General features: G+C 29.2%; 1 protein-coding gene across 50 annotated transcripts in view; it reads left to right on the forward strand.

Annotated features, from left to right (window-relative positions):
• LOC139493503 (androglobin-like) overlaps positions 1-10437 on the forward strand; it is a 110502-nt gene extending 100065 nt beyond the window's left edge. For 26 of the 50 annotated variants that reach the window (XM_071281948.1, XM_071281953.1, XM_071281961.1 and 23 more), the window contains 9 exons: positions 665-724; positions 1242-1353; positions 2842-2973; positions 4088-4114; positions 4671-4885; positions 5153-5248; positions 5730-5962; positions 6329-6512; positions 8647-10437. In XM_071281948.1, the coding sequence (XP_071138049.1) occupies positions 665-724; positions 1242-1353; positions 2842-2973; positions 4088-4114; positions 4671-4885; positions 5153-5248; positions 5730-5962; positions 6329-6512; positions 8647-8850 (1263 nt within the window). In that variant the 3' untranslated portion in view covers positions 8851-10437. The remainder of the gene's footprint in view (positions 1-664; positions 725-1241; positions 1354-2841; positions 2974-4087; positions 4115-4670; positions 4886-5152; positions 5249-5729; positions 5963-6328; positions 6513-8646) is intronic. The other 24 variants (XM_071281952.1, XM_071281955.1, XM_071281956.1 and 21 more) reach the window with 5 other exon arrangements.
• The last annotated feature ends 443 nt before the right edge of the window (positions 10438-10880 follow it).

The following is a 10880-nucleotide window of genomic DNA, read 5'->3' on the forward strand; positions in this document are numbered from 1 at the left end:
CAGGAAAATTGAAAAATTGAATAAGGGACCCCTTAGCATAAAGTCCATATTTTGAGATAAAGTTGATGAAGTTTTCTATAATTTTGACATGATTTATCCCTAAAGTAGTTCACCAACCCAGTGCAAATCTTGTTTAACAATAGCATGTGGGATTTTTTTATTGTGCATATTTTGTTCTAAAATAAAATGCTCTACAAATTATAGTGTTGTTTAACAGTAAAAGTAAACAACCTGCATTATCTCCCTTTGTAAATAAATGTGATGTCCTATATTTGAAATAATGGTTATTTAAGAAATGATAAAAGATATTGATTTTTAATTTGAATTTGAATTAAAATAGTCACAAATACATTGTTTTTTTAATATCCAAATTTGCTAACTAATCAAAATTAAAAAGACGATCAAGTTCCACATTACCTATTAGATAATAACTATAGATTTACATTTCTATGCAAGTTCTTTGGAAGAATGTTTTCACTAGAGAAATCAGTATAATTACACAACACTGCACAACTTTGTATGTGATAGACACTATTCATAGTCTCTGACTACTATTTCTTCAATTTGGATATGTAATGATAACACCTCTTTATTATCTATAAAAGCACATGAAATGAAAAGCAATAGGTCATGGTGTGTGATGTGATTCGTGCAATATTTTCAGAGGTCAAGTCACCATTCAGATGCTGCACTGAGTGATGGTGAAGGTGATCAAGAGGTCAAGGTAAGGTATCATTTTGCATGTGTTTTCTATTTTCATCATTCCTGAGCTAGTTGCATGAGTTTTTTGGCAAAACAAATGGAATAAAGATAAGTTGATTAGTTTATTCCCAAACGGGATTTAATTTTCATAAACAATATTTTATTTTGAAAATATTACAGTAAACATTAAAATAAGACAGTTTTATTAGGATTGGAAAACAAGTGAATTTTCACTTTTACAAATTCCTCTCCCATATGATATAATGATAGATGGATGGCTTCAAAAATACTTAGTTCTCATATTTAAAAAAAAAGTATTATTCTTGTGAGCTTTCAATACTGCTGATATTGAATTATTTTTATTTGATTGAAAAGTGTAAGTTAACAGTTTCACCATGTATATTTAAATTTTTGTAACTCCATTACACAAAATATTTTCCAGTTGAAACTAGTTATTCAAACAATTATGCAATGCAAATGGTATTGTTATAGAATTTAGTTATAAATAAATGAATATTGATTCCTATTATACTGTACAGAGTCACAAGTATGTAATCCAGGCTACAGTGGAGAAGGATAGCTGGCCACTAGGAGAATCTAGCTGGGCATTTGTACAAATGTTAAAGGAAATGGAGAAAAATGATCTGAAAAGTAAGCCGATAACACAGTCTAGTTCAAGATCTTTCATTATGTTAGCTGAATAAGTTTTAATTACTATGAATTCATTATTATTCATTGGATACCAATTTTAGTGGATTACCTGGGTATAAGTGAACCATGAAATTAAATATTCACCAAATGGCAAATTTTCTTTACGTTTGTATGTGGACTTGTGCAAAACCACAAAATTAAATATCCACGAACAAGTGTGTTTTCCTTAATCCACGAAAATAGGAATGCACTAAAAAATATGAATCCACAGTAGTTTGTGCTGGTTATAATTAAACTAGATAGGTGGGGGTTAATATTTTATCTGTAAGCTTGGTTATAGGTTCTGGTTAATATTTTTATCTGTACGCTTGGTTATAGGTTCTGGTTAATATTATTATCTGAAAGCTTGGTTATAGGTTCTGGTTAATATTTTATCTGTAAGCTTGGTTATAGGTTCTTGTTAATATTATTATCTGAAAGCTTGGTTATAGGTTCTGGTTAATATTATTATCTGAAAGCTTGGTTATAGGTTCTGGTTAATATTTTATCTGTAAGCTTGGTTATAGGTTCTGGTTAATATCATTATCTGAAAGCTTGGTTATAGGTTCTGGTTAATATTTTATCTGTAAGCTTGGTTATAGGTTCTGGCAAATATTATTATCTGAAAGCTTGGTTATAGGTTCTGGTTAATATTATTATCTGAAAGCTTTGTTATAGGTTCTGGTTAATATTATTATCTGTAAGCTTGGTTATAGGTTCTGGTTAATATTTTATCTGTAAGCTTGGTTATAGGTTAAAGTTAATATTTTATCTGTAAGCTTGGTTATAGGTTCTGGTTAATATTATTATCTGTAAGCTTGGTTATAGGTTCTGGTTAATATTTTTATCTGTACGCTTGGTTATAGGTTCTGGTTAATATTTTTATCTGTACGCTTGGTTATAGCTTCTGGTTAATATTTTATCTGTACGCTTGGTTATAGGTTCTGGTTAATATTTTTATCTTTAAGTTTGGTTATAGGTTCTGGTTAACCACTTATGTAGGTCAATAACATTTGGTATGTAGTAGTATTAACATAAGCATATTTCATTTTCATTTAAAATATATGGCCTCACTCCTTCAGTTATTGACTTTGGAACTCTAGCCTAGTTTACCTAAAGTTTTAGGGGAATTTAAGTGTTACCACTAAAAATAAGTCAATCATATTCGGTATGCAGTTGTATCAGAATTTCCATGGAGATTATTAGGCCCTGCTCCTTAAGTTCTGGTTCAGTTGGTTGAATTTGAATGTTTTGCAAAGACCATATGTAAAAATATTGCCATTTTGATAGCATCATATGTTTATTTACTTTCAAAACAACATAATCACATACAGGCCAGTCATTTCTCTTTGTCAACCACTTATTAACAAGGATATACATACGTGAAAATCAAGCCCACAGAATCTTCCAAATTAATCAGTGAGCATTGCTTACATTTGTTATATAAAGCAATACGACCTGAGGAAGAATCTGACCTGGAAGTCATTGAGGAGGAAAAAAACAGTAAACCATCATCAGGTTTTAAAAATAAAATGATGAGTGTCCGTTCAAAGATGATAACTAGCAGCACTTTAGTGAAAGGTTGAGTAATAGAATTGACTTGTTTCAGTCTTCTTCCTTCCCATTATGCATGTTATCAATTATATATATTTACCTGGGTCAAAGGGTCATAAGAATTTGTTACATCTTTTTGTATTCTTTTCTTAATACCTCAATCTCTCTGTTATTATTGAGTGGATAGAAAATATATGTTTGAATTTATTACCATGTATATTGAGATCTATCTCATTTTTCTTCTATATTCCATGAAAAAAATCTTGTTTGGTTTTCAAATTCAGTGGTGATGGTCAGACTTCTGTGTTTTTTTTCTAATCTAAGGGTGATGGTTAGATTCTTCTAAAATACAATTGCATGCTTTTTTTTAACACACATTTTCTTCCGATTTTTTCAAATTAATTGTGAAAAGCTTTTCCATTTATAGTAATTCAAAAATATTATCTGACTCAAAAGAGATTTACAATTCATATAATATATAAACAGGAAAAAAGAATTCAAGATTTGAACTCTGTATGTATTTTATGTGGAGACATATTTGCAAATACCTGACTTAATTTCTGTAAGTCACACCTTAGAAATAAGAGACAACAAAAGTTTGCAGAAGTACTCTTACGGTAGAGATGATATACAGAGTACATGCTGAAGATACAATATGAATGTTGGTTGCAAAAAATTATATCATCTCCAGATTTCACTCTTCAGGACTTTGTAGCAAAAAAGAGAACTTAAGTTGACTGGAAAAATATGATTGAAAATAAGACCAATGAAGAAATCATTTGATTTTATGGGTGCCATTTTGAAGGGATTGAAAAAATTTACAATTTCATGAATAATTTTTTCAATGTTGCTTTGAAGGAAAAAATATTCTAAAACTTTTTCTTCTTCCTGCAAATGTCTTAGGAAAACTTCAGTTATCTGGTAAATGACAAATCCTCCAATCTTTAGGCATTAAGAGAAAAATCTACTGAGGACATCGATTACCAATATTGATGAACACCCCATTATTATTCCAATATTGAAACATTATATTTATTTGGATAGTTTCTTTAGCAGGGAGTAGACTGGTGTATGGTACTCAGACACTCAAGATTTTATTAGTAGATTTTTTTCTTCTTTCAACCAAATATATGTTTTACAGGTCCCACTGAATCAAATGATGTAGATGGTAATTTTTTATAGCTTTAATTATTTCATTGCTTTAAAAAAAAAACATGGTGTGGGATTTTTTTTAGTTGAATTATTATGACTTTTAAATTAGGCTTACCCTTACCTAAATGTACTAAATTTATATTTCTATATGTTCCTTCATATATTTGTGATCTGTAGATATAACACCATAAATATCTCTTTTTCAGCTATTTTTCCCTTGTAGGATAAAACTTATCATTATTTTTATAAACATACCATCATATCATTATAAAAAAAACAACATATAGTGCATATACTAGACAAAGTAGATATTATTATATTTATAACTGTCATATATTGTAATAGGATTATTTTTCATTATATAAACCGTTATTTGACCTTTTTAGTTACAGAAAAAACAAAGGATTTATTACCTATCCTATTTGATTTATTTTTTCCATCTTGCCAAAATTCTTTTTATTTTTCATAAATTTCTTATTTTACATAAACTCACATAATTAAATATTTGTTAACATTGTCTCTTTGATTGTTTGATTTGAAATTAAGTTCATCAATTACCAATTTTTTTCTAGTTGCCAACAAAGAGAGACCTGCTTCTCCACCAAAACAAGAAAAAGTCCCTGCATCTGCAAGTACAAATAAGTCAGGAGCTAAAGGAGGAAAAGGAGGCAAAGACAAAGGAAAGGACAAAGATAAAGACGGGAAAGGATCACGTCCACCATCACAAGCCTTTGACCAGAGTAAACCTCATTGGACATTAAGAGTTGTCAGTGACGATAAAGAATCGGTGAGTACTATATCTGGCAGTACATTAGTCTCATTGCTTTCATGTACAATTAAAGATTTAAGAATTGTTGTTTTTACCAAATGTTGATTTATAATTTCCTGGTTTTTAAAGCAACTAATATTTTATATTTCATGGAGTACTCTATAAGTTTTTGATCTGTATAAGTTAAACTTAAAAATGAGAAAAATTGAGGTAAAACAGAGGTATAAGGGAGATGTCTGATTAAAAGATTATCAGATTGATTAATTTCTACCTTAATTTCTGTAGGAAAATATTGAAGTAAAGAAAGACACTGAGAGAGCAGATGAAATCCGAGCCATGAAGAAAGCCTGGGAGACTGCCCAACCAGGACGTGCAGCAAAGGTATTCAATTGTTTTATATATAAAGAGATGTAATGACATTAATACTATGTTATTCTAGTGATTATTTTAGATATTCAGCCTGTGGCCTTCTTAAGTTTCAGTATTATTTTTTTAATATACATGGAAGATGTGATATTCTCCATTAGAAACCTAATTTTAGGGAATTTTTTTTTTTTTGGTCAGAAACGCACTTTAGAGAATCAAATTAACAGGGCAAAAGACCAGTTTTAATCATTTTATTAAATGTACTTTTAAAACCATTATAAATGTTTGTCTTACATTTTTTTTTTTACATTAAAAATGTAATTTTTGAGTTAAAGTTTGAAAAAAATTAGTTTTAAACAGAATATTTTCATTATTTGTTTTACATGTTCTACAGTTTAGGAAAAAAAAAAAGGGAAATTTTGAAATGTGGGAAATATAAAAATATGCACAGAATTCGATTTGAAACGGTACATAACTGTTTATATTCATCTTACAGGCATTACAGTCCAGACTGAAGTATTTGAGCACACACACCATCAAGTTACATCCAGACAAAGAGGAAGAAGAAGGCGGGGAAGAGAAGAAATCAGAGGAGGAGGGAGATGTAATGCCACCTCCTACTCCCATGTCCCTACACGAAGCAGGGGATGAAAACCTTACATTGGAACCTCCACGACCACCCACACCTAAGGAAATGTTGGCACCTTTGGATGTTTCTCCATTTATAAGGTACTTTGATTATAGCAGTGTGGTTTAGAATGTCATTGTGTCTTTGAGTCAAAATATTGCAAAGATAAGACATTAATAACTTTGCTTTATTGTAATGATTATAATCATAAATTTTGGAAAACAGACATTTTATGAAAATCACTAACTTCTATCATTACTCCATATGTATTATTGATGTTTATAGGTATAACTGTCAATGAACTACATGAGGTTTCTTGCTTATTGGCAGAATGCAGATACTTATTTAATAAGATTGAGAATGTTTTATAACAATTTTTTTCTCCCTTTATGTATAAATACATGTCAATTTAAAAGTTAAATATGTAATAACACTAAACCCTAAAATGATGTAATACAACATTACAGGAAAGGATCAAGGGAGCCGAGGTATTTGGATGATGAGGAGATACGACGACGTGATGAGGAACAGAAACAGGAAGTTGATGAATACAACCAATTCAGAAACCAGGTCAAAACATGGCGGGATACTGATAAACAAAACAGAAATCAAATTAAAATCAGACAACTTGAGGAATGTGAAGAGTTACAGGTAATTAGGTTTCTATAGCTTACTACTTACTAAGTGTTTGTAGCTTCCATTGTAACACCTTTGTTTAGAGTCGTGCACTTGTCAAAATTCATTACAAGCTTTTCCTTATGTCATCTTGAATCAAGGCTTTCTTATTATTTCATCTTTTCATCACCTTGCAATCACATCTTAAATTCAAAGTTCTAAAATTTATCAATACATTAACAGCTAAAACAACCTGTAATATATATATGGCTTGCACAAACTATATTCAATCGCTTGCTTTGAAATATCATATATTTTAGATTTGTAAAAACTTTAACCAATATATTTTCCTAAAGAGATAGTCTCATAGAATATATTCTATTATCGCTATTTTGTGCATTTTACCTTTGATCTTTTTTTGTGATAATTTTTCATATCTGTTGTTGGTTAAACTGATTTCCTGATTCTAACTGATTTGAGGTTTGACTGAGACTTGCAATTCATTTTGCCATATCTTTGTACCATTGATTTTTAGGAGATAACTGATATTAGCAGAGAAGCATATAACAATGCTAAAGATTACTTATATGGAAGAACAAGGCCACCTCTTATAAAACAGTGCTAACTATCTGCCTGTTTGTATAATCTGTTAAACCTCATTGTTATAAGTTCTGGGTATTCTGTGATGAAATAAAGTTCATTTTATTTGTATGGATCACAATGGCCTAAGTTTTATATAAGTAATGGCTGGAAAAAAATATCATTAAAATATATTTACAAATTTTCTATCAACTTTTTAAAATGAATTACAATTTACATTTTTTAAGAATATAATCAGTATTATAATACAATTTTATATGTTTCTGTTTATACATACAGCCAAACCTGGTTAAGAGACCACCAATATTAGATCCCTTAATTTGTATTACATTTCATATAAATTGAATCTGTATTAAAAGACCACTTTTTTGCTCTCCCTTAAGTGGTCTCTTAAAAAGGTTTAGACTGTTTTTATTTTTAAAGATACATATGAAATCTTTTTAAAATGATCTTTCTTCAGGCAATCACATATGAAATCTTTTTAAAATGATCTTTCTTCAGGCAATCCTTAACTTTTTATTTCCTTCAATTTTTACTTCAATTAAATCTAGAATATAATTTCTACAGCATGTAAAGGTTATTTTGTACTCAAAACTATTTGTACTCAAGTCATACAGAAAACCCTGAAAGTAAGGCTACATGAATTAATTTTTGAATTTCAATCCCTTCTATTACTAATGTTATTTCAACTGATCAGGCGAAGCTGATGTTTTAATTTGCATAAGGACAGTCTTTTGAAGATGGATGCGATAAGGTTGATTGCCGTTATAATTAATATTGATTTCTAATCACCTATCAGTGTCACCAAACGGATATACAAAAGAACTGAGTGTATAGTATGGGACAAATAACTTGACACTTCATTGATGAATTTATCCCATAACTCCTGTCTATGGATGGACTGGTCTTTAATAAGGGAATTGGTTAAACCTCGCACAGTCAAGTGAAATAAATCAAGTAATACCATGGAATTTTTCTTTCCTTCATTTATTTCAATTATGACAATTTTAGTAAATGACAGTTGGAAATTCTTTTTCTAATAATACTTTTGTGAAAGGAGGATAATAAACTAGAGATTAATAAATGTAGCCTGCTTGTTTTACTTTTCTACTTTGTTTTTTGTTGGCATGCCAAATATTCTTCTATTATTCTATTTTATTGTGTTTAGTTTAAGAATTGAATTCAGTATGGTATTTTATTAACTTTTAAACTTGTTGTTGGTATATATGCATTCTAATTGAATTTGTAGCAATGTAAATGAGTTTATAACTCATGCATTAATGTAGATCATTAACAGTTTAACATTGTTATAAATATTCTTTACAATGTTGTAAGAACTAGAACCATTCTGTTCTTTTTCATTTAGATTTTTCGATTAAGGGCTATTTAAACAATTAGCTTGTTAAATAATATTTTGAAGCTGTTAACTCCCATTCATATTACCAAAACATTGAAATGTCATTATGTCTGTGATTTAGAAGGCCAACTTTTAAACATATACTTTAAAAATTAATACATTGCATATTTTTTCAATAATGATTTAATTTCATAAACAATGCTGTTTTTTTAGGTTATTCTTGATAAAGCTAGAGAAGAAATTAACAAACCTAGAGAAGCATTTAGACAAACATATTTGGAAGCAGAAAGAAAACGTTTAGAAGACCTTGCTGAAAAGGAAGCAGCATCAAAAGCAGAATCTGAAACAAAATCACCAAAAAGAGGGAAAAGTGCCAAGGGAAATAAAAGTCCTGGCGGGGGAAAGAAGAAAAAATAATAATTTTGTATTTAGGAAGACAATTATTGAAATTAGACAATTTATTTTGTTATATTTTGTTTTTAAATTTGATGAAGTGCTTATGTATATATTGTGTAAATGAACAAATATGTATAATATTAGTCATGTAATGACTGAATGTGTATTGATTTATTGAAAACAGTCTGAAGCCAGATTATCAATGTGTGAACAAATATTGCTGTTTATGTAATGCCTTTTTTTGTGGAAATATGTATTTTGTGGCTTTGATAATGAAATTGTACAAAGATATATTTTTTGTTAAACATGTATAAGTTTTGTATATAAAAAATAATAAAAGATATTGTCAGTAGTGAAAAAGTGAAGAATAATTTTGTTTTCGTCAGAATTGAATTTTTGACATGTAGTATTTATTTTGTATGATGTTTTGTCAGTGTTTAACAATAAGCATATCTGTGATAAAAATGAATTATATGTCTCTATTTAACGCTTGTTCTACTTTATGAAAAAGTTCCTGCTATATCATTATCCAAAATTTTACATTCTTGAATAACCTTCAACTATATACAAAGAAAGCTGTATCATTTTCTGAACATAGAAAATGCTTCATTGAAAAGAATTTTAAGACTACATTTGAGAGTTTGTTTAAAAAAAAGAATATTCCACTTCATTATGAAATTTAATTTATTTTCCTGAAAATAATTAAATTTCAATTCTGATATTTATGCAAGAGCAATAGAATAATAACGTAGCAATATACAAACACAGAGTTGTGTTAGTAATTTTCATGTTTGCTTTCAGTTTTTGTGATGTGTTTTTAAGCCACTGCCTTCTTATTCAAATGTTTGAGATAAATATTTGTTATTCTTTCAATGTACAAAAAAAGTACAATAATGTAAAAGATTAATTTTATCAAATCTAATTTCTTATTACCAAAACCATTTAGTATCAAGAATCCGTCCTTCCACTGGATTTTAGTGAGATCACAAGTGGCCCTTAATTGACGTCCGTCCTGACGTACTTGTCGTGTGGTCAGTGTTGTCAATTTCTAATCTGTGGTCACTAGATAGCCTTGCTGTTGCACCTTTGACTCTAAGAGACTTGAGTATTAATGTTGTTAGTATTTAGTATAAAACGGTTGAATTGAGGCTGAATTTTCTTAGTAAATCTCCACACCATTTAAACTAAAATTTGGGTTCAAACTTCATTACATTTACGGGCTAAATTGGCTATTTTATGAATATATTTCAAAAGTAAATTATATTTATAAGTTGATTTTGGAAGAAAAAGTTATTGTTTACAAATGTGCCTTGATATATATTTTTGCAACTTAAATGTATGCAACATCTTGTTAATTGAACCTATGCAAGAAAAAAGTAACCTTTGGAATAAAAGAATATTCGCAGTAAATGTGAATGACAAATACCTACTCTATAATTTGTGTTTTGCCTTTGTCAGTGGACTTTTTCTTGTAATCCACCAAATAAAACATATCAGATGTATCATATCTATGTAACATTCCATTATAAAGTGTTGTGATTCTATATATTTTCCAAACTTTATTTATTTCAAAGGAGAACTTCAATAAATGTGATATTTTAACATGAACGAATGGTTTTTTTGTTTGATTTTTTTTTAAATGACAGTAGTGAAAACTATTGGCATGTAACTGCAATGATATCCTGTCAAGTATTAATTATACATAAAAAGTATACCAATTAGTTCCAAAATTGTCTGTCAGACCTCACCAACCATCAACAACTGCTTAAAAGATATAGTAAACATACAAAGACAAATAACAATGAACAAATATAAGTCCAGATAGCCTGCATTTGTTCAATGTAAACTCTTGTTTGGCCAAACACTTGTTGTCCATTTATCTGCCTTGATCAAATTCTGCATAATTGTACATTTCTTTAACAAAAACAATAACAAAAATCTTCCAATTAACCTAAACACCTCCATGGTCACCTGGTAGATTTTTCACCTGGAGTTGCAGATTCTGAGTTCAGCCAGGTCAAACCAAAGTCTTTAAAATTGGTGTTGACATT

The sequence above is a fragment of the Mytilus edulis genome, chromosome 10 (assembly GCF_963676685.1).
Source record: "Mytilus edulis chromosome 10, xbMytEdul2.2, whole genome shotgun sequence".
In the NCBI taxonomy this organism is placed as follows: Eukaryota; Metazoa; Mollusca; class Bivalvia; order Mytilida; family Mytilidae; genus Mytilus; species Mytilus edulis.